At 43.1% G+C, this 24545-nt stretch overlaps 2 protein-coding genes across 2 annotated transcripts in view; both read right to left on the reverse strand.

Moving 5' to 3' along the window:
- Positions 1-308: 308 nt before the first annotated feature.
- Positions 309-10117, reverse strand: LOC127956941 (uncharacterized). Its single transcript, XM_052555270.1, has 2 exons — positions 10098-10117; positions 309-3172 (listed from the first exon to the last, which is right to left on the reverse strand). Exon 2 carries the CDS (start codon positions 2911-2913, stop codon positions 1108-1110), a length of 1806 nt encoding a protein of 601 aa, XP_052411230.1. The 5' UTR covers positions 2914-3172; positions 10098-10117; the 3' UTR covers positions 309-1107.
- Positions 10118-10245: 128 nt separating this feature from the next.
- brd1a (bromodomain containing 1a) overlaps positions 10246-24545 on the reverse strand; it is a 62531-nt gene continuing 48231 nt past the window's right edge. Inside the window, exon 12 of the mRNA XM_052555264.1 lies at positions 10246-11283. Within this exon, the coding sequence (XP_052411224.1) occupies positions 11191-11283 (93 nt within the window). The 3' untranslated portion in view covers positions 10246-11190. The remainder of the gene's footprint in view (positions 11284-24545) is intronic.

Here is a 24545-nt window from a genome sequence, read left to right on the forward strand (position 1 = left end):
TTTCCTCCTCTGTTTTAAGTAGTCAACTGCAAGGTATTACTATTAAACTCATACTTAAAAGTCAGCTAGCTGATGACACTATCCTGTTTTTAGAAGATGAATCAAAGATTCAGATTGCCATCCAATACATTAACTTTTTCTCTAAAGCTTCTGGCTTAAATTTAAATCTTATAAATGTGAGCTGTTAGCTGTCAAAGCTTGTCCTTCTCCCTCTCTTCACAGTATTCCAGTTAAGCCACAGGTGACCAATCTTGGTGTATCTGTGGTGTATTTCGCCGGTTCTCAGAAGAATCACACTCAGTCAGGGGTTTCTCACCGAAGAAAAGACTTTATTTTAAACAAAACAAAGTCGAGAGGACGTTGCAAGGAACTCTCCCGTGCGTTATTTGGTTTTTCCTTATATACATCATACATGGGGCGGTCCCACATAGACATGTCTCCTTTTAGACCATCATAAATCACAAGGGGAGGGGAGGCCTTTAAGGTATGTCTGACCATATGCTTATCTCTGTGCATTCCAGGGCATAGGCAACTTGTCTATTAGATTTTAGGCCTGTAAGAGTTTAATAGAATAATAACTTTAAAACAAAAATGGCTAGATTCATATTGATTATATACTTGATTAATTGAAACTTTACTAATAAAAATCTTCCACATATTCTCCCCTTTGAGACTTAATAAGTCTCACATTTGATTATTCTTATCCAGAGTGCTACTCCATAATCCAGTCATATTAGTTACACTACCTAGTGACTAAATAAGTCACATTGTATTATCACCAGTGACTAGATTATGGAATTCCACTCTGAGGGATTACTGGACCAAACATCTCTCTCCTTATTTGACGAGGAGGGAGTAAAAGATCCAGTCTCCCAAATTCCTTCTTTAATAGTACACAATGTTAAAAGCGTGAGCGTGTAATTGGTTCAGCACTTGCCTGTGGTTATCACAGTTATGTATAAAAGACATAAAATACATACATTACATCAATAATTGAATATCACAAGATTATAAAAGTTGATCTTCGGCTCAGATACTTTATGTATCGTAGAGAGCCTCCCTGGGCCAAAGTTCAACTGGCACTTATATCCAGGGTATGGTTAACCCTTAGACATCTTCATCATCATCAGAGTTGATAGAACTATCGTCCAAAGTTTGCTCATTCAAGTTCAGTTTGTTTAGCCATCCTTCATAATATTCCTCCAGACTCTTTTCAATGATCCTTTGTTGATTAATTGGGACTTTTATCACTCCCATTTGCTTAACAGTAGCATTGATGATTAATGATCTTAATAAAGGTAATACACAGCAAAATAATAATCCTCCTATTAATATGGCAACTCCTAAAAACATTCCTAGTTTAACAAACCATGCTCCCCATGCTCCAAATTTCACATCAATCCAATCCCAAATGTGTTGGTCTCTTCCGGCATTTGTTGTAATTTCATTTCTTAATTTTTTAATTTTTGTCATAACTTCCCTGAAAGCTCCTCCAGGGGCGGTGTTATTTGGGATAAATGTACAACATTGATCTCCAAACATAACACAAACTCCTCCCTTGTCTGCCAAGAGCCAATTAAGAGCCTGTCTATTTTGCCATGTCATTCTGCTTGTTGCATGCACTTGGTCGCCTAGTAAAGTTAAAGCCTCATCAGTATAATTAATGAATCTTTGTTGATTATAATAGATATAATTAATCCACTCTGTATTTTTGTTTGGTGTGATCCAAACCAGGATTGACTCAAAACCTCCTTTTATTTCACTTCTTGCCTTGAATTTATTAGGAATTCCTCTTGGCTGTCCAATTGAGTCTAAATATACGTCAGGGTCTGGCTCGTATCCTCTTTTAGTTCTATTGTCTTCCTTTTTCGTGCTCTGTTCTGTTCCCCATTGTGCCATGCTAACTTCTTGAAGTAACCTTACTCTTACACATATACCTTTCCATCCAGCTGGTAAAGACGGCAATAATATTTCACCTCCACAGATCCAAAAGAAATCTGCTATTATTAATGATTGATCTTCATAAATTTCTATTGGAGGTAAGGCTATAGTTTGATTTTCACATTTTTCAGGTGCTATCTTACTTCCTTTAGTTGTTCCGAATGCTAAAAGATCTGGAGCTCTAGAAGGAACTCCTGATTTCCAAGAATTTTTCTTATCTATATACCAAATAATAGCACATCTTCCTTTAAATTTACCCACATCTTGGGTTCCTTTTGGTTTATGGAAACACTCATATTCTTGTTTATAATCTATGCTATACCATTTTGGAATCTCTACTTTTTGTTTTTCAATTTTTATATTTTGACCGATATCTGAATACTGACACCAGGATCCCCAGAGTGGTCTAAAGAAATAATCTGTTAATTTAGGATTTCCTAAAAATCCAAGGCATTCGGCAATACAATATGGCCTGGTAAAATCTGTTAAATGACAAAAGTTTCTTCCAAATTGGGCACATTTTCGGTAGTCATATGGATTTGGTATGGCTATTACTTTGTTTAACGGAGATTTGGAGCACAGCAAGCAATTTTCTTTTCCTGTTTCTTTAGCTGTAAAGGCTGCCCATTTATACCATTCATTATTTTGGGCTGTATCCCATAATGCATCAATTTGACTAACGTCTTCATCACCTTGAACATCATAATCAATGTCTCTACGATTTTTGATTATCGTTGGTTCTGTTGGGTTGATCACATTATCACTTTTGTTCAAAGGTTGTAAAGTCAATTGAAGGGAAGTCAGGTTGCTTTCTATCGGTTGAGTTTGAGTCTGCATTATGAGATTCATTAGGCATAGAATGGTCTTCAGACATGTTGTCAGACTTATTCTCTGTCCTCTCCAGTTTGTCTGACAGGAGGAAAGAGCTCTCGTCAGTTTGCACTTCATCATGTGTCTCTGATTCTTCCTCATTGCTCTCTCCTGTATTGTCTGGTTGTCTGCTTTCCTTTCTTTCTGCCTTTCCTGTGGGAACTCTAGTACAGTGGTTTAGATGATACCAGGTTGTGCTTCCCTCCACTTGGACTGCTGTTGGAGTAGCTCTCACCACTGTGTAGGGTCCTTCTCTCCTGGGCTCATTCCATTTTCTCCGGAATACCCTCAGATAAACTTGGTCCCCTGGAACAACTGGACAGACCGTCTCCGATTCCTCACTGGGCTCTTTTCTTTTTTCCTGTAACTAGATAGCTTTATGTATGGCAGTTAGTTTCTTCATATAAGAGCGAAGTTCCATTTGTAATTGTTCTAGAGGAGGTCCTTTATAGGGACCTCTACAATATGGCACAGGCATGGGTCGACCCGTAAGCATTTCATGCGGTGTTAAGTGTGTGCTCCTGTTAGTTTGCATGCGATAGCTCATTAGTGCGAGCGGTAATGCATCAATCCAATTAAGTTTAGTACTTTCACATATTTTGTTTATTTTAGCCTTGATAACTCCATTAACCCTCTCCACTATCCCTTGTGACTGAGGTCTATAAACGCATCCTAGTATCTGTTTTATTCTTAATTGTTGCAACACTTGTTTCACAGTTTTTTGTATGAATGCCGACCCATTATCTGAACTTATTTCTGATGGAATTCCAAATCTAGGAATTACCTCTCTTGTTAGGAATTTAATTACAGTTCCTGCTCCTAGATCCGCGGATGGTACTGCTTCCACCCATCTGCTAAACCTGTCTATGATAACAAGCATGTATCTTTTGCCTTGTACACGCTTTATCATATCCACATAATCACATACAAGATGTTTAAAGGGGCCTTCAGGTGTTGGAATATGGCCTATTGGTGTCACCATGCCTTTTCTTACATTGTATTTAGCACATACTTCACATGTGGACAAAAATTCATCCACCATTGCATATAAATAAGGAGACCAATATCCTTGCTGTTTAATTTTTCTTACTACTTCTCCCCTTGCACAATGGTCAAAACCATGTGCATCTGTAATAAGAATATTCAACAGTGAAGTAGGTGCAACAATGTGTCCTTCATGTGTACGCCAAATTTCCTGTGAGTCTTTTTTAGCTCCCCTTTGTTGCCACATTGATTGTTCATAGGGGCCTGCTTGTTGTTGTATTCGAATAATGTCATCCAATTGAGGATGAGGCTCAATAAGTACAACAGGTGCTAATACTGCTACTTGACACCCTGAAGCTTTTTTAGCTTCTAGATCTGCTGCATTATTTCCTTTGATGACATAGTCATTTCCCTTCTTGTGTGCTTGACATTTGATTATTGCTAGTCGTTTTGGTAGCATCATAGCAGAAATCAATTGCCCTATTTGTTCACTATGTTGAATGGGAGTCCCATCACTCTTTTTGAAACCTCTTTGTTTCCACACTGCTCCGAATAGATGACATACACCATGAGCATACGCTGAATCTGTAAAAATGTTAGCAGTTTGTCCTTTTGCTAACTGACATGCAGTTGTGAGAGCTTTTAATTCTGCTAATTGAGCAGAGCAGGGCTGTACACAATGTTGTGATATCACAGATTCAAATTCTTTTTTGTTTTTCTTCACTACTGAATATCCTGTATGATTTCCTTCGTGATCCCTAAAGCTAGAACCATCTACAAAGTAAGTTACTTCTGCTTCAGTAATAGGTGTTGATTCTAGATCTGGTCGTAATCTAGTAAATGCCAAGGACTCATTCACACACTCATGAGGTTCTCCTTCAAAAGCCAAAGGAATTAATTCAGCTGGATTAACTGTATGGCATCTTTTAATAGTAATATCTGGATATGTGAGTAATGAGGAATAGGCTAGAATTCGAGCTTGTGTCAGAACAAATTTCCCTTGTTCTATTAATTCCACAACTTTGTGATGGGTATATATTGTTACTGGATACCCCATAGTTATTGTGGATGCTTTTTCATAAGCATAATACACTGCAGCTAAACCCTGTTGGTAACATGGTGGGTATCCCTGGGCTACATTGTCTAATTTTGTGCTATAGTATGCTATAGGCTGTTTTTTCCTCCCACTACAGGTCTCTTGCATTAATACAGCTGATGCATAACCATCAACTCTATTTGCCACGTATAGATGAAACATTTTATCATATTCTGCCATTCCCAGGGCAGGGGCCTGTTGTAATTCTTTTTTTATTGCTTCAAATGCTAGTAAGGCATCTGTGTTCCATTTTAATGGATTTCTTAAATGTTGTAATCCTGCTTGTTTCATAATTTCTCTCAAAGGCCCTGTCTTAACTGCATAGTCTTCTATCCAATCGGCACTAAAGCCTGTCATTCCTAGAAACGTCATCATTTGTCCTACTGTCTGAGGTAACGGTGTTTTACTTATACCTTCTAACTGAGCTGGTGCTATAGCTCGGGTACCAAATGCAATTAATCTTCCCAAGTATTCCACTTGAGGCTGGCAATACTGCAATTTGTTTTTAGACACCTTGTGCCCTCCTTCTGCTAATTTTGTCAACACCTTAATTGAGTCTTTGTGACATTGTTCTAGTGAGGTAGAACAGATAATCAAATCATCCATGTATTGTAATAGTGTACCGTCTATTACAAGGTCTTCTAAATCATCCTTCAAAATCTTGTTGAATATATGTGGTGAATGTTTATATCCCTGAGGAAGCCTGGTATATGTATATTGCTTATTTGCAAGTGTAAATGCAAATAAATATTTACTCTCTTCTGCAAGCGGTACACTAAAGTAGGCAGAGCAAAGATCGATTACAGTAAAGTATTTGGCATCAGGAGGGACATTTGTCAGTAAAGTGTGCGGGTTTGGTACCTCAGCTGGCATATCTTCTGTTATTTCATTTATTGTTCGTAAATCATGAACAAGTCGCCATCTATTTTTGTCTGATTTGATTACAGGCATAATTGGAGTGTTACAGTAACTAGTAGTTTCTATCAATACCCCTGCCTTCACTAAGCCTTCAATTGTCTCCTTTATTCCTGCTTCCGCATCTGCCCGTAAGGGATATTGTGCTTTTCTAGGCAGACGTGCATTTGGCTTTAGTTGAACTCTTACTGGATTTGCTGATTTTATTAATCCAATATCTGTGTCATGTTGAGACCATAGCTCAGTTGGTACCTGACACTCCATTTCCTTAAATAATTCAGTCTCATTTGTGTTTATTAAATCAGATGCTGTAGTCATCTGTGTCATTTTATTTTGGCTGATAACTACTTCCTGTGGAATTCCCAGCAAACTGGTTGCACACAGAATTTTGATGTAATTTTTGTCAGCTGAATGAAAAATCAATGGGTTTTCTGTTGATTCCCATTTGCTTTGTTCTGCCCTTTTCATCATTGGTCCTAAATCTTTTGCTTTCCAATTTCTTCCTAAATATACTGCAATATGCGGGACAGAGTTATTTACATTGAACCATTTTTTGACAAACTCACTTTCTGGTATGTTTAAAGCTGCTCCCTCCTTACCTATGATGATGTACTGGGAGACTATTTCAATCTGCTGTCCTTTTGTTTCTTTTTGCCATTTGTGTTCTATATCTTCATCCCTTTCTTGATCATACATCATTGTGCAATGAAATTCAGACTTTGATAGCTGTGCTTCAGGTATCTGTGCTTCAATAAACTTTCCCCATTTATTGACTGTCTGTCTCACATCTTGTTCTATCTGTCCTATCCAAAAAACATTTGCTTTTGGCTCTGCAACCATCATTTGTTTTTCTGTTCCTATTGAATCAATATATATACCTTCTGGAGAACACCAAATTTGTAGTCCTAATTTACATAATGCATCTCTTCCTAACAAATTAATAGGAGTTTGATTTGATACCAGAATGGGCATTGTTATACTTTGATCTTTTGTTTGTAGACACACTGGAGCTGTTATGGGAATCAATTGCATTTTTCCCGAGAATCCTATTGTCTTTGCAAATTTTCCAGACAAGGGGAGATGTGAAGCATATTTCAAATTAATGCATGTTAAATTTGCCCCCGTATCTACCATAAATGGAAATGGTTCTCCCTCTATTTTAATCTGCATAATAGGCTCTTGATCAGCTTTTGTTGATAAAATTGGAAGCTGACTCTCCCCTTTAGGATTCTCTGGGCACCCCTAATAGCCTGGATTGGGACCTCCCCAAGGGTTTACTGGGCCCTGCACTGGGCCCCGAGTAGGCTGTTGCCAGCTCATCTCCCTTCTACCCTGAGGTTGCTGTGGCCATTGTTGAGTTGGACAGTCAGCTTTGATGTGTCCGGGCTGTCCACAGCCCCAGCACAAGGGGGGAGGCCTGTCTCTGCCTCTGCCTCTGCCTCTGCCTCTTTGCTGTATGGGGTTTTTTCTCCATCCCATTTGTCCTGGCTGTTGAGTATAAACATTTATTATGGGCACAGAGTTCAAGTGTTCATTTGGAGGGACTGCTGTAAGTAGGCTTGACTGAGTAGTAGGTTGTGGAGCAATTACTGGAGGCATTAGAGTCATTTGTTCGGCTGTTGCATTTGTCACTGAAGCTTGAATATTTTTCTTATTTTTCTTTGTGAGTTCTTCAAGCTGTAATTGAGTTAGTTTACGTTGTAACTCTTTCTCTTGACTTTTAAGTTTTAGTTCATTTTTTCTTTGCTGTTCCACTGCATGAGACACATGGTCACAAAACTCTTTGTGTGTTTTAGACGTTAAACCGACCACATCCTCCAGCTTGCTTTTTACCGCTGGCGGCATAGCATCAATCACAGCTTGTCTAAACAATGTTGACATTAATGGGTCTCTTTCGGGATCCCCCTCAGTTTCTTGTTTCCACCTTTTCAGCTCTTTTTGGACATAAGTGGTTGGATTTTCTAAATCTCCAATTCCTTCTCCCTTCAGTGATTTAGGATTCAGTCTGATCGGATACTCCGCACGCAATGCCTGCCATACTGCTGGGCGGAATGCATCAAAAACAATCCCATCCATATTGTGAGAGTTCACTGCTCTATTTAGAGTCGTGGTAAGAAGAATTTCATCCATCTTTGTCCCTCCAAGAATTTTAGCAAGCAGAGCTTTAACATCTCCCACTGCCAATAGCTTTCCCATTGTTTCCTCTTCAAACACTTTAATGAATTTCCCTGCACCCTCATGAATATCAGGAAGGCGAGTGACAAGCCCCTCGAGGTCCTGTGAAGCCCAGGGGACATACTGTCCCTGCTCACCCTTGATTAAAATTGGGAGCTGTGCGGCCAGTGGTCTAAGTGTCCCTTTATCTCTGCCCTGTTCCCATTTACCGTTCTCAAATAACTCCTCTGCCTGATTCTCATCCTCACTACCATAGAACAACTTACTCTTTCCTCTTTCCAATTTATTTACCTCTCTGATCTTTTTCCCTGATTCTCTAATTTTCTCTTCCATTTCTTCTTCCAAAGCTTGTGCTTGTGCTACAATATCTCTATCTTTCCTCCGTTTTCTTTCTAATCCTTCCTCAAACCAGGTTTTGTCTTCCTGACATGCTTTCATTTTTTCTAACGCTGTACGTGCTTGTCTATAACAGTCGAGTTGCAGACCTTCTGCATTCTCCTGTCTAGTTTGCTTCTGTGTTTTTACAGCTGGTTGCTCTCTATCTTCCGTCTCTAACTGCCCTTCTAACTCTAGTTCTCCTGTTACCTCCATGGTTCCCTTGAGTAATGGGAATTCTTTTCCTAAAGGCAGATAGGGAGGGGGGTCTGCATATATCTTTTCTTTTCTCATGTTATCTTTCTCTGCCTCCTTTAGGACTTTCCTAGCCTGTTTTATACTCTTCAACATATCTTCACCTTCTTTTTTAAACAGCGCAAGTACTTCTTTCTCTTTTTCCCGTTTTGTTTCTCTTTTTTCTTTTTTCATATTGATGCTTTTAGTTTTATAGTTTTTTATCAGAGTTTCCATTTCCTCACACAATGCCACATCAAATGTCCCTTCCTTTGGCCATTTTGTCATCATATTTTTTGTTCTCTTCTGCCATTTCTTCGAGATTTTGTCTATTTGCTCTTTACACAGTGGATTTTTTAATCCAAGGATTTCCACTGGTGTGGCTGCCATATCTTTATTTATATTATTACCACCAACAATCAACTTTTTAGTTTTATATAATAAACTTGGTTACAATCTCTTCCTTTCCTTTCACTGAATTTAACTATTTTTTACCCCTTTCACCCTACTTTCTATTCTTTATTATGTGTCATACCCTTTTGAATTTAGTTTTTTATTGTCTCATGCGTTTACACTTTTTTAAATTTATATTATTATTTAATTGTCTATTTTATTTATCCTATTTTATTATCACTTTTTAGATAACTATTTCTAACAATAATTCTTTATTTTTATTTTTACTTCTCTTTCCTTTTTTGTCCACCCATGTATTAAATCTTTAATGTGGGAACTTCCTCCCTTGCTCTCACTCCCACTGTACTGGGCTCAGAAAATGTTCTCCCCTTTCACACAGACATCCAAATTTCAAAACTCTATTATAGATCTCGGTTCAAACTTTATTGATACTATTTCCCTAAGCCCATTCACACTTGCTACACTCTTTATTGAGCCAGAGTGCTTATGCTTGCATACTTTTTCCCTTTATCTAAGGGATAATCATTCATTAATTGTCCTTTTATTGTCAAGGCTCATCATACATTCATCCCTCTCAAGTGGATCTGGGACGAGTCCAATTCTGCCGGTTCACACCTAAGTGAAGGTCCAGGAACGGTGCTCGACCCTTACCCACCCAATACGGAATTTATTTGTTCATACATTCATCATCGTTCATACGGTCATTCGTCCGGACACAGTTTCATCCACACAACAAAACACAGCTCTTTCTAGAGCTCGCTCTACCTAGAGCGTCCTTAAGGGCCCACTTATTCTGTCTGCTTATCCGTTTATCACTGCCCTTTCCTAGGTCACAGCTATCCAATAAACACAGACCATTGCATACAATGTCTTTTTGCCTACACCCTTTTTGTTTTAAATCTAGGTTACCTTACAAGGCTTTCCTTTCAATAAACCAAATATGTGCATGCGGTTATTTCTTCTGGAGTGAAACCCCTTTTTCAATTTGGATATCCTATTTTTTCTAAATTTGGAAGAGTAGATTTTAAGTGTCCTTACCACTCAGAACTGACCTCAACCAACACAAACGAATTTTATAAGCAAAAATGCTTACCTTGTTTTATGGTGGCCACCCGGTTGTGTTGATCATCGGTCAGCTCAAAAGCGGCTGTCCACTCTGCCACTCTTGTCCAGTCCCATCTGGGGTGCCAAATCTGTGGTGTATTTCGCCGGTTCTCAGAAGAATCACACTCAGTCAGGGGTTTCTCACCGAAGAAAAGACTTTATTTTAAACAAAACAAAGTCGAGAGGACGTTGCAAGGAACTCTCCCGTGCGTTATTTGGTTTTTCCTTATATACATCATACATGGGGCGGTCCCACATAGACATGTCTCCTTTTAGACCATCATAAATCACAAGGGGAGGGGAGGCCTTTAAGGTATGTCTGACCATATGCTTATCTCTGTGCATTCCAGGGCATAGGCAACTTGTCTATTAGATTTTAGGCCTGTAAGAGTTTAATAGAATAATAACTTTAAAACAAAAATGGCTAGATTCATATTGATTATATACTTGATTAATTGAAACTTTACTAATAAAAATCTTCCACATATCCATATGTAAAGATGATAAAGTCAGAGGCAGACTGAACTTAGATCCAGTTGTTGGGAAAACTAAAAGAAAACACAAGTCAAATCACCTTTATTTATATAGCACTTTAAACAAAAAAGATTGTGTCAAAGCAACTGAACAACATTAATTAGGAAAGCTGTGTGTCAATAATGCAAAATGACAGTTAGAGGCAGTTCATCATTGAATTCAGTTGATGTCATTATCTCAAATCAGTTTAAATAGTATCTGTGCAATCATTTGCAATCAAGTCAACGATATTGCTGTAAATGAAGTGTCCTCAACTAAGGAAGCCAGAGGTGACAGTGGCAAGGAACCAAAACTCCATCGGTGACAGAATGGAAAAAAAAAAACTTGGGAGAAACCAGGATCAGTCGGTGGGCTAGTTTTCCTCTGACCAGACGAAACCAGCAGTTTAATTCCGGGCTGCATCAAAGTCAGATTGTGCAGAAGAATCATCTGTTTCCTGTGGTCTTGTCCCGGTGGTCATCTGAGACAAGGTCTTTACAGGGGATCTGTATCTGGGGCTCATCTAGTTGTCATGGTTCCGCTGTCATTCAGGGCTGTAGAGGTCCTCTCTAGGCACCATCTGGTCTGGATATGTACTGGATCTGGGTGACCGCAATGACCCTCTGATCTAGATACAGACTGGATCTGGTGGCTACAGTGACCTCGGAATAAGAGAGAAACAGACTAATATTAATGTACATGCCATTCTTCTATTGATGTAGCAAATACATCAGGTGTTATGGAAAGTGTTCCCGGTTCCGATTTAACTAATTAATGCAGCATAAAAATCCTTTAACGGATTTGGATATTAGAAGCATATTATTGTGTTATGTGTAAGCCAGGTTAAAGAGATGGGTCTTTAATCTAGATTTAAACTGCAAGAGTGCGTCTGCCTCCCGAACAATGCTAGGTAGGTTATTCCAGAGTTTATGCGCTAAATAGGAAAAGGATCTGCCGCCCGCAATTGATTTTGATATTCTAGGTATTATCTGTCACGGGGTGCGTACTGGACAGAGGACTCAGATGCAGAGTTTAGAAAAGGAGAATCTTTATTCTCGCCACAAAACACAAAATAACATAAACAATAATGAAAAGCTCTGGCGCACACAGATCTCCGAGCTGGCCGGCACACTGCGGACCACTCGCCCTGCCGGATCTCCGAGTTACGGATCCTTTGGCACAAGAACAGAAGGTGAGACTGATACTGAGAAACAGTGCAAAACATGGGCAAAGACAAAACAATCTACTCACGACCACAGACAGAAAAGCAGAGACATATAAAGGGAGTGGGGGAATGAGCGACAGGTGGGGAGAATAAGCTTGTGATCTGCACAACCCCGCCATGATTAGCGCTGATTGCCCAGACCACGAGCTACTGAACAGACAGGACAACACAGACCACAGGGGAAGCTGAGACAGCACCCTGCACCGTGACAGTACCCCCCACCTCAGGGACGCCTCCTGGCGGCCCCCGGAGGACTCACCATGACGCTGATGAAATTGATCAATGAGAGCGCGATCTTGAATATCGCAAGCCGGAACCCAGCATCTCTCCTCCAGACGATAACCCTCCCAGTCTACCAGATATTGATGACCTCTACCCCTACGCCGAATATCAATGAGCCGCCGTACAGTATAGGCAGGCGACCCCTCGATGAGCCTAGGAGGAGGAGGGGCAGAGGTCAGGGGCTGAAGGGGGGAGCGAAAGGCGGGTTTAATCTTCGAAACGTGGAAAACCGGGTGGATCCTTCTAAACTGAGGGGGTAATTTGAGCAGAACTGACACCGGACTAAGCACCTTGGCTATGATAAACGGTCCAACAAATTTGGGTTTAGTTTACGTGAGGGCAGTCTGAAGTTAATGTCCTTAGTAGACAACCAGACTCTCTGACCACACTCGTAAAGTGGGGGCTTAGTACGGTGACAGTCCGCCGATACCTTGTTCCTCTCGCCAGTCCGAGTGAGGGCTTCTCTGGCGATCCTCCAAGTACGGAGGCATCTCTGAATAAACGCATGCGCGGAGGGAACAACGGCATCGGATTCTTGAGAGGGGAATAGAGGTGGCTGGTAGCCTAAACAGCACTGGAAGGGAGACAAACCCGTAGATGAGACCGGGAGGGAGTTATGCGCATACTCTACCATGGTCAACCTGGAACTCCAAGATGACGGTTCAGCAGACGCCACACAGCGCAGGACTCTCTCCAAATCTTGGTTTGCACGCTCGGCCTGACCATTAGTCTGTGGTTGATAACCGGAAGATAGGTTCAGAGTTCAGCTGTCGACAGAACTCTGTCCAAAACCTAGACACAAACTGGTGACCTCTGTCAGAAACCACGTTCACCGGGAGGCCATGAATACGGAAAACGTGATCTAAGACCGTAGTCGCTGTCTCCCTCGCTGACGGCAATTTGGGGAGGGGAATAAAATGGACCGCCTTTGAGAACCTGTCCACCACAGTGAGAACCACCATCTTGCCCCTAGATGGAGGCAAGCCAGTCACAAAGTCCATCGCTATGTGTGACCAGGGCCGCGAAGGGACCGACAACGGCTGAAGTAGCCCTGCAGGGGGTCGATTGGATCCCTTACCCGAAGTGCAAATTGGACAGGCCGACACAAACCGTCGAGCATCCTGAGCCACGGACGGCCACCAAAACCGCTGCTTGATTAACCTACAAGTACGAGTCGCTCCAGGGTGGCAAGCTAGACTAGAAGAGTGGCCCCACTGAAGTACGCTAGTTCGGACTGACTCAGGTACAAAGAGCAAACCCTCTGGGCATCCAGTGGGAACAGAAGCATGGCATTGTGCCGTGCGGACCTTGGACTCCACCCCCCAGGTGACCGCAGCCACAACCCGTTCAGGATGCAAAATGGCCACCGGGAGGGTGGGACTAGCCTCAGCCTCAAAAACCCGCGACAGCGCGTCAGGTTTACCATTCTTAGAGCCTGGGCGATAAGAAACGGTAAACCTGAAACGTCCGAAAAATAATGCCCAGCGAGCCTGCCTAGAATTTATTCTCCTGGCGGTGCGAATGTACTCAAGATTCTTATGATCAGTTCAAACGATAAACGGAAATCGCGCTCCCTCTAACCAGTGACGCCACTCCTCCAGGGCCAGCTTGACAGCTAGTAACTCCCTATTCCCAATGTCATAGTTCCGTTCTGCGGGGGTTAAACGATGAGAAAAAAAAGTGCAGGGATGTATTCTCTCGTCCGAAGTTGATCTTTGAGACAAAACTGCCCCCACCCCCACCCCCACCTCAGACGCATCCACCTCCACAATGAACTGACGAGATGGGTCAGGGGTCGTTAAAATGGGGGCCGAAACAAATTGACACTTAAGGTTCTCAAACGCAGCTTGGGCCTGCGACGACCAACAGAATCGTCTCTTTGTGGAGGTGAGATCAGTCAGATGAAGGGTGATTTGGCTAAAATTCCGAATGATCCGCCTGTAAAAATTGGCAAACCCCAGAAAGCGCTGGACCGCTCTATGACAATCTGGGGTGGGCCAATCAGCGCAGTTGCAAGCTTTACCTTGGCGAGATCCATTCGGATACCTTCAGGCGAGAGAATAAAACCCAGGAACGCAACCGACTGTGCGTGAAACTCACACTTCTCCAACTTAACGGATAAACGATTCTCCAGCAGCCGCTGGAGCACTCGCCTGACGTGCTGGACATGATCGCGCTCATTCTGGGAAAAAATAAGGATGTCGTCGATATAAACAAAAACAAACCGATCGACCATGTCTCGGAGCACGTCGTTGACGAGTGCCTGAAAGACCGCCGGGGAGTTGGAAAGCCCAAACGGCATAACTAAGTACTCAAAGTGCCCTGTATGGGTGTTAAAGGCGGTCTTCCATTCGTTCCCCTCCCTAATCTGAACCAAGTGATAAGCACTGTGTAGGTCCAACTACGTAAAGATGGTTGCCCCCTGAAGGAGCTCGAAGGCCGATGACATCAACGGCAAAGGATAATGATTCTTTACTGTGATGTCATTCAACCCCTGATAGAAGTCGCTCCAGAGTCAATCAATGCTGAAACCTGGAAAACATCTAGTGAATAGATCTCGTCCTTCACCTGCTCAGCCAGGCCGTGGAGGAAATGATCCCAGAGAGCCTTCTCATTCCAGCCGCAGGACGCGGCGAGCGTGCGGAACTGAATAGAGTAACCGGATACCGACTGCTCTCTCTGCTGAAGCAGCGACAATGTTCGTGCTGCCTCAATACCGTGTGCCGAGCGGTCAAACACCTTGCGCAGCTCCCTCGATAATGCCTCAATGACGCACAACAGTCATGTTTGCTGTCCCACATAGCCGTTCCCCACTCTCTCGCTTGACCAACCAGGAGAGTGATGACGAACGCCACCCGGGATTGCTCCGTGGGGAAACAGGAAGGCTGGAGAGTAAAAAGTCAGCGAATACTGGGACAGAAATGATCGACATGAGTCGGGCTCACCCGAGTATGGAGCAGGTGGATTGAGTCGCGGTTCCGCGTGGCGAGGAGCAGGTGGGACAGACGGGGCATCCGGAACAGACAGGGCAGCTGAGGGGTTGGCCTGCAGCTGGTCAAGCCGTTCGGCTAGCCGGTTGAGCTGGAGAGCGATCTCCGAGTAGGCGCGACGAGAAGCTGCAATTTCCTCCTGCTGTCTACCCAGAAGAGAGCCCTGCTGCTGAAGAGCTCGGCGCAGCTCCGTTTCCTCTGCTGAATCCATCCTGGTGAGTAGATTCTGTCACGGGGTGCGTACTGGACAGAGGACTCAGATGCAGAGTTTAGAAAAGGAGAATCTTTATTCTCGCCACAAAACACAAAATAACATAAACAATAACGAAAAGCTCTGGCGCACACAGATCTCCGAGCTGGCCGGCACACTGCGGACCACTCGCGCTGCCGGATCTCCGAGTTACGGATCCTTTGGAACAAGAACAGAAGGTGAGACTGATACTGAGAAACAGTGCAAAACATGGGCAAAGACAAAACAATCTACTCACGACCACAGACAGAAAAGCAGAGACATATAAAGGGAGTGGGGGAATGAGCGACCGGTGGGGAGAATAAGCTCGTGATATGCACAACCCCGCCATGATTAGCGCTGATTGCCCAGACCACGAGCTACTGAACAGACAGGACAACACAGACCACAGGGGAAGCTGAGACGGCACCCTGCACCGTGATATTATCAAATTGCCTGTGTTTTGAGAATGCAGCGGACGTGGAGGACTATAATGTAACAAGAGCTTGTTCAAATACTGAGGTGCTAAACCATTCAGGGCTTTATACGAAATGAGAAAGATTTTAAAATATATACAATGTTTGATTGGGAGCCAATGCAGTGTTGACAGAACCATGCTAATATGGTCATACTTCCTGGTTCTATTAAGAACTCTAGCTGCATGCAGAACAACCATCCAATTACCTTGAGATCATCAGATTAACATTTCTGCATTTGACATTGACAGCATCGGCTGTTATTTAGATATATTTCTGAGATGGAAAAATGCAGTTTTACAAATGGTAGAAACGTGGTTTCTAAGGAAAGATTGCTATCAAATTCCTAACTGATGACGAAGAATTAACAGAGCAGCCATTAAGTCTTAGACAGTGTTCTAGGTTATTACATGCAAAGTTTTTAGGTCAGATAATCAATTTTTTTCAGAATTTAGCAGTAAGAAATTACTCGTCATCAAGTTTTTTATATCAAGTTTGCATTCTGTTCATTTTTCAAATTGGTTTGGTTAGTTTCACCGGCCTGTGAGGAAATATAGAGCTGAGTATCATCAGCATAACAGTGAAAGCTAAGAGTGTGTTTCCTGATGATATATCCCAAGGATTACATGTAAAGCATGAAGAGTAACAGCCCTAGTACTGAGCCTTGAGGTACTCCATACTGCACTTGTGATTGATATGATACCTCTTCATTAACTGCTATGAATTGATGACGGTCATATAAGTACGATTTAAACCATGCAAATGCACTTCCATTAATGACAACAAAGTTTTCTAGTCTATGCAAAATAATGTTGTGGTCAATAGTGTCGAACACAGCACTAACAACTAATAGCACTAATAGAGAGATACAACCACAATCAGATGATAAGGTCATTTGTAGCTCTAATGAGAGCAGTCTCAGGAAATCCTGGAAATCTTCACAGATACCACTGTTCTGTAAGAAAGAATATAATTGTGAGTATACTACCTTTTGTAGTATCTTGGACAGAAAAGGAAGATTTTAGATTGAACCATAATTAACTAGCTCTTTTGGGTCAAGTTGTGTGTTTTTTATGAGAGGCTTAATAACAACCATTTTGAAGGTTTTGGGGACATATCCTAATGACAGCGAGGAATTAATAACAGTCAGAAGAGGATCTAGGACTTATGGAAGTACCTCTTTTAGGAGCATAGATGGAATAGGGTCTAAAATACATGTTGTTGGTTAAGGTGATTTAAAATGTTTATAAAATTTTTCTTCTCCTATAGCAGAGAATGTTTGGAACTGTTCCTCAGGGGATCTATAGTGCACTGTCTGATGCGATACTGTAGCTGATGGCTGCATGGTTACAATTTTATCTCTAATAGTATCGATCTTAGAAGTAAAGTAGTTCATTCATTCATTCAGTAGTTCAAGTCATTACTGCTGTGATTTTGGGAAATGTCAACACTTGTTGATGCTTTTCGTTAATTTAGCCACTTTATTAAATAAATACCTGGGCGTATGTTTGTTTTCTTCTAAAAGAGATGAAAGAAATCAAATCTAACAGTTCTTAATGCTTTTCTGTAGGATAAGTTACTTTCCCACCAAGCAATAATAAATACCTCTAGTTTTGTTTTCCTTTAGCTGCGCTCCATTTTCCAGAGTGCTCTCTTTAGTGTGTGAGTGTGCTCATAATACCAAGGTGTCAGCATAAAGGAGCAACTGTATTTAAAATGCTAGAAAAGAGAGTGTCCACAGTTTCTGTTGCATCATCAAGTTGTTCTGGTGTTTTGGATATGCTAAGGAATTGGGATAAATCACGGAGATTACTTACAAAGCAGTCTTTTGTGGTATAAGTGATGGTTCTACCATACTTGTAACAAGAAGTAGAATTTGCGGTTTTAGCTGTATGAAGTTTGCACAAAACTAAATAATGATCTGAGATATCATCACTTGGCTGCATAATTTCAACACCATCAACATCAATTCCATGTGACAGTATTAAATCTAGAGTATGATTTCAGCGAGTAAGTCCTGAGACCTGTTGTCTAACCCTAGTAGAGTTCAGAATTTCTATAAATCCTGATCCCAATGCATCTTTTTCATTGTGAATGTGGATATTAAAATCACCAACAATTAAAACTTTATCTGTGGCCAGCACTAACTCGGATGTAAAATCACCAAACTCTTTAATAAACTCTGTATGGTGCCCTGGTGGCCTGTATACAATAGCCAATTCAAACATCACAGGGGATTTATCAATTGCATTTGTTTCTCTGGATAATGTTATATGAAGCACCATTATACTTGAAACCTGCTGTGGCAAGGAGGGCGTGATTCAGCTAGGTCTGCAGCGGGAGAGAGAGGCAGGAGACAAGTGGTGAGTAAATAGGTCAAGTGCTAATGATAAACACCTGTGTTTTGTTGCAGTAATTGGTGTGGAGAGACTGGATAAAAGCCACCAGTAATCAGGAAGGAAGAGAAGAGAGACTGACTGGAAACTCGAGCCACATGGGAGACTGTTGGTTTAACAAGAGTTGTGGGCAGATTTATATTCTGAGTTGTGTAATGAGTGATAGAGAGTGAAGTGGGTGCCGTTTTTTGGTTTGTTTCTTTGTTTAAATATATATTTAGTTCCAGTCAAGCCAACCCTGTCTTCTTCCTTCCACCCTTTGAACCACATCACACTGGTGTGGAAACCCGGGAGAGGAAGAAGAACGCAGGCGTCGTCATGCAGTCCCCGCCAGGATCGCCATTTGCGGATGTCATCCAATCGCTCGCTGGTCTTCACCAGGAATAAGATCAGGCACTGCTGTACCTTAGGGATGATCAGGAACGGCGTTTCCGAGCACTCATCCAAGCCCAGACTGCAAGACTGCAAGCTGTTACGGAGCTGGATGGGGAACTCCATCTGCCCCAGCCCTGCCCACTCACATGCCTCTCAATAAGATGGGTGCCCAGGACGACCCAGAGGCCTTCATAGACCTGTTTGAGAGGTCCGCTGAGGCATGTGGGTGGCCCAAGAGGACTGGCCAGTGCAGCTCATCCCCCTGCTGTCTGGAGAAGCGCAGTTGGCCGCACAACAACTGCCAGCCCAGAACTTCCTGGTCTACAATGACCTCAAGCACGCCATTCTTCAGCAGGTCAGCCGGAGTCCAGAACATCACCACCAGCGCTTCAGGTCGCTGGACCTTGGAAAGTGTGACCGACCCTTTGTGATGGCGCAACCGATGGCTGATAATTGGCAAAGTGGTGCTGGTGCAGTTTGTGTCTCGGCTACTAAGGAAGACTGCCCAGTGGGTCCAGTGCTCCCGCCCAACGTCGCTGAACCAGGCCATCCAACTTGTGGAGGACCAAATGGTGGCATGCCCAGGGGTCGGTGAACCCCTGCCATCTGTCTCTCTCTCTCTCTCTCTCTCTCTCCCTTCCCCTGTTTCTCTCCCCAAACCTGTCCCTTTCCCCAGGTCCAGAGGAAATCACCCTCCACGAGCCCCACCCTTGTAGAAGTGGTCCAGGGGCAGAACCCACAGCTGCCCCGAGGGCACCGCCCAGGGGGGTGAGATTGACCAGCGTCAGCCCTGCAGCTGCTCCCGATCCTTCACTCTCTCAACACCAATTCCTTGACCCGCTTCCTGCCACTAGGGTGGCGGGGAGGCCTGGACCGGCCTGTTGGCGTTTTGGGGACTCAGGTCATTTTATTGATTGGTGACCAGTGATGGAGGTGGGTTCCAGGTGCCCCACAGGCTGCCACCAATCAAGCTGGCCTGTACCAAATACCTGTAAGTATTAAGGGGGGTAACTATCATGCTTTGGTGGATCCAGGAAGTAACCAGACCTCAATTCATCATAGCCTGATTCAGCCAGAGGCACTGGATAAGAGCCGCATGGTTAAAGTTCAGTGCATTCATGGGGATGTGGTGAACTACCCCTTAATGTCGATGGCTATTCAATTTCGGGGACAGAAACATAGAGTAGAGGTTGCAGTTAGCCTGAACCTCAAACATCCGCTAATTTTGGGAACAAATTGGCCAGATTTTTGTGTATTATTGGGGCATTTATGTGTGGATGTATCCTGGGGGAAAGAACAGTGGGGAAGGGGGCGGTTGCAAAGGTGGGAGATGCTTAGCCAGGACCAATGGGAACTGAGACAGGGGAACGAAGCACTGTTGAGAGGAGAAACCTCACAGAGTGTGATGATTTTCCCCTGGAACAGTCTCAGGATGAAACGCTCAAAAATGCCAGTTCCGTGCCATTGACGGGCAGCTTCTCCAACTGACTTGACCGCTCTCCTATCCTGATTTTGCTATTTGAAAAGATAGGTTGTATCAAGTGACTTTGTCAAAACTAGATACAATTCAATTGTTAGTACCAAAAAGACATCTGGAAATGCTTTTCCAGGCAGATCACTGTAATCCGATGGCCGGACATATGGGACAAGCAGCAACATTTAATCGTCTAATGACCCGATTTTTCTGGCCGGGCATTCATGGAACATGCACAGATGATGTGCGTCTTGTCATGGATGTCAGCTGGTGAATCCGCCGGCCACCCCAAAAGCACCTTTGTTGCCCTCTCCCTCTTATGCAGGTCCCCTTTGAAAGGATTGGCATGGACCTCATCGGAGCACTAGAGCGATTGGCACGTGAGTATCACTTTGCATTAGTCCTAGTGGATTAGGCAACACGATATCCAGAGGCAGTGGCACTCTACAGCAATATCCCAAAAAGTATAGTGGATGGGCTGCTTCATCTAATCTCCTGGGTGGGAATCCCAAAAGAGATTCTCACCGATCCAGGCACAGCGTTTATGTCACAGACTCTCCACAAACTATTGGGCATTAAATCCGGTCCTGTCCCAGGAGATAGAGGGTGAGGAACAACCGGTGCTGTACATCAGGTGGAAACTCTTGAAGAGGGAGATGATGTACAGCACCATAGAAAAAGAATGCTTTGCAATTATATGGGACATGCTCACTCTCTGCTATTATCTCCTGGGGCGGGAGTTCACTCTCTGTTTGGACCACATGCCCCTGCAGTGGCTCCACTGCATGAAGGATACCAACACGCAGATCACCCATTGGTATCTAGCATTACAGCCCTTTAAATTCAAGGTGGTCCACTCCACAGGCCGGGGGTGCAGATGGCTTTAGCTGACTTTCTCTCCAGAAATAAAGGGGGGAGCTGCAGGCCGGCCTGAGTTGGGCGGTGGGGGTATGTAGCAAGGGGGGCGTGGTTCAGCGAGGTCAGCAGTGGGAGAGAGAGGCGGGGAGGAGAGGTAAGTAGGTCAAGTGCTAATCATAAATACCTGTGTCTTGTTGCAGTAACAGGTGTGGAGAGACTGTATAAAAACCACCAGTAATCAGGAAGGAAGAGAAGAATCAGCGAGTTTGGCGGTGGGGGTATGTGGCAAGGGGGGCGTGGTTCAGCAAGGTCAGCACTGAGAGAGAGAGGCAGGGGACGAGTGGGAATTAGGTCAAGTGCTAATGATAAATACCCATGTCTTGTTGCAGTAACTTGCGTGGAGAATAATTTATCCAACCCTCTGGAGTCTATTAACACGTATATGCGTTATGAGTCATTTTCTCCTGATAACCCCGAAAATAACTTAAATTACACTTTCAGTTTTGATTGTACATATAAGAGCAATACATCAATCGAATCTGTAAAGGGTCTAGTTTTTTTCTATACAGACATAATAACAACAAAACTTTGTGCACGTATAAGATAAAGATAACAACAATGTGTGCTATTCTGCAGCCTTAGTCTGCGCTGATCTTCATTTACAAATACATCATTAAAATGAACTGTAACTCAGTGAATACTAAACGAAGAGACATGAGAGAGATATCTATAGAAAGCCTGACACTTCTACTTTTAAACTAAACAAGTGCCGCCGAAAAGCAAATATTCTGTGATAAAGAATCCCATATGAAAACAACGCGATGTTCGTTTTTTCACGTCTCCCTTCATTTTATCTAATGTTACTCTGCCCCCGCGCTGAACGCTCTATTCAGATTCTGAAGCCCGAGGCTTGAATACGCCCACACAGAAGAAAAAGCAGCGTAACTCACCTGCTAAAACACGAGCTGAACCAGTCACAAAAGCGAAGCTTCACTCCTCGTCTCTCTCAGTCCTCGACTTTTTACAAATGCTGGAAAGAAACCGGTGCTACGGAAACTCTCACGATTGCGCATTTGCCTGTAACGTTAAGCGACTAGTGATTCAACTGTCGTGATAGTTTCGCAGTCTGAACGTAATTGTTTTGCCATGATCGACCGAGGTCATTTTGATCAAAATCTAAGAAACTATTATTATTATTTATAATAGATCGCAATTACGATCGGGGTGGCCATTGGGGTGGCCGTGATTATTTTCATGGTGGCCATGGCCACCCCTGGCCACCCCCTAGCTCCGCCCCTGCTTTAAGGGTGGGTAGGGGAGCACCAATAATCCTTTCAGCAGTTCGAACAGTAGTCGAACTCTGTAGTCTTCTGATGTCTGATTTGGTTGCTAAACCAAACCAGACAGTTATTGAAGTACACAGGACAGACTCAATGACGGCTGAGTAGAACTGTTTCTGCAGCTCCTGTGGCAGGTTAAACTGCAGGTCGTCTGCAAATTTCAGGAGCTTGACAGAGTGGTCTTTAGAGGTGCAGTCGTTGGTGTACAGGGAGAAGAGCAGAGGGGAGAGAACACATTCCTGAGGGGCACCAGTGTTGGTGTAGTGGCTTTTTGACATGAATTTCCCCAGTATCACTAACTGTTGCCTATATGTCAGAAAGCTGGTGATCCACTGACAGATAGAGCTAGGAACAGAGAGCTGGGTCAGTTTGATCTGGAGGGCTGTTGGGATGATGGTGTTGAAAGCTGAACTAAAGTCCACAAACAGGATCCTCACATAAGTCCCTGTTTTGTCCAGATGTTGCAGGATGAAGTGCAATCCAATGACGACAGACATTAGAGCCACAGGTCTGTAGTCATTAAGTCCTGTTATCTTGGGTTTCTTTGGAATGAGGATTATGGTGGCGCGTTTGAAGCAGGAAGGCACTTCACACAACTCCAGGGATCTGTTGAAGATCTGTGAAAAGATGGGGGCCAGCTGGTCAGCACAGATTTTCAGACAGGCTGGTGTAACGCCATCTGGGCCTGGTGCTTTTCTTCTTTTGTTCTTCTTGAAGACCTGGCGCACATCATCTTCACAGATTTGAAAAGCAGGATGTGTGGAGAGGGGATTGCAGGAGGTGTTAACAGATTAACAGGGAGATGGGCAGAATGGGTGTTGGTGGTTTCAAATCTACAATAAAACTCATTCAGGTCATTAGCAAGTCGTGGATTAGCCTCGGTGCAGGGGGATGGTGTCTTGTAGTTTGTGATGACTCTCAGTCCTCTCCGCACTGAATTTGAGTCATTGGGCGGCAGTGGCTCAGTGGCTGGATGAACTGGATGGCACCTTAAATGGCTGACACCGTGTGTGAATGGGTGAATGTGAGGCAACTTGTAAAGCCATGTGGTCTGTTGAAAGCGCTATATAAATGCAGTCCATTTACCAAGTAAACTTGTCTTCCAACTTTTTAGCTTAGGTCTTTTTAGCCGCTCTAATCTCTTTGTTCAGTGTGTTCCAGCTTGATTGTACAAGACTCTGTCCCCATTTCTGTAGGCATCCTTTTTGGCCTGACGAAGGTGTCTGAGTTTTGCTGTAAACCATGGCTTATTGTTGAATGTTAAATAAGTCCTGGTAGGAATGCATATATCCTCACAAAAACTAATATAGGATGTTACAGTCTCTGTGAGTTTGTCCAGATCGGCGGTAGCAGCTTCAAAAACACTCCAATTAGTGAGTTCAAAACAAGATTGTAAATCCTGCTCTGTTTCGCTGGTCCATATCTTCAGTCTTTACTACAGGTTTTGCAGATTTAAGTATCTGCTTTTAGATCGCTATAAGATGAACCAGACAGTGATCAGAACATCCCAAATCTGCTTGTGTAACAGAGTGATATGCATCCTTTATTGTGGTGTAACAGTGATCCAATATATTACTGTCTTTGGTGGGACATGTTACATGCTGTCTGTATTTTGGCAGTTCATGGGAGAAATCGGCTTTATTAAAGTCCTCAAGAATGATTAAAACAAAGTTTGAGTGTTGTTGTTCTGTCTCTGTGATCTGATCACAGCGCCGCTGCCCCTCCGATAACAACGTTCAGTAAAACGTCTGAATAATTTAAATCCGGTAAAAGATCTTGTGGTGTGTTCTGCCGAATGTTCAGCAGTTCATCCCTGGTGAAACTGATCGTGTTTGTTAAACAAAAAAACTGGAAAAAAACAAACAAAAACAGTACAAACACTGGAGAGCCAAGCACTGAAGCAGCTGTGTGTGGTGCCATCGAGTGATTGATCCTGTGTTTTGTTGCAGTAACTGGTGTGGAGAGACTGTATAAAAACCACCAGTAATCAGGAAGGAGGAGAAGAGAGACTGACGGGGAACTGGAGCAACATGGGAGTTGGTGTAACAAGAGTTGTGGGCAGATTTATATTCTGAGTTGTGTAATGAGTGATGGAGAACACAGTGGGCAAGGTTTTTGGTTTGTTTCTTTATTTGTTTAAATAAAACTCGAGTTCCAGTCATGTCAACCCTGTTTTCCTTCCACCCTTTGAACCACATCACACCTGCCCTCTGAAAAATCCTGAAAACATTGTTATAAATTGAAGCAACACCTCCCCCTTTACCTTTTGGATGCGGCTC

Source organism: Carassius gibelio, chromosome B4 (genome assembly GCF_023724105.1).
Source record: "Carassius gibelio isolate Cgi1373 ecotype wild population from Czech Republic chromosome B4, carGib1.2-hapl.c, whole genome shotgun sequence".
In the NCBI taxonomy this organism is placed as follows: domain Eukaryota; kingdom Metazoa; phylum Chordata; class Actinopteri; order Cypriniformes; family Cyprinidae; genus Carassius; species Carassius gibelio.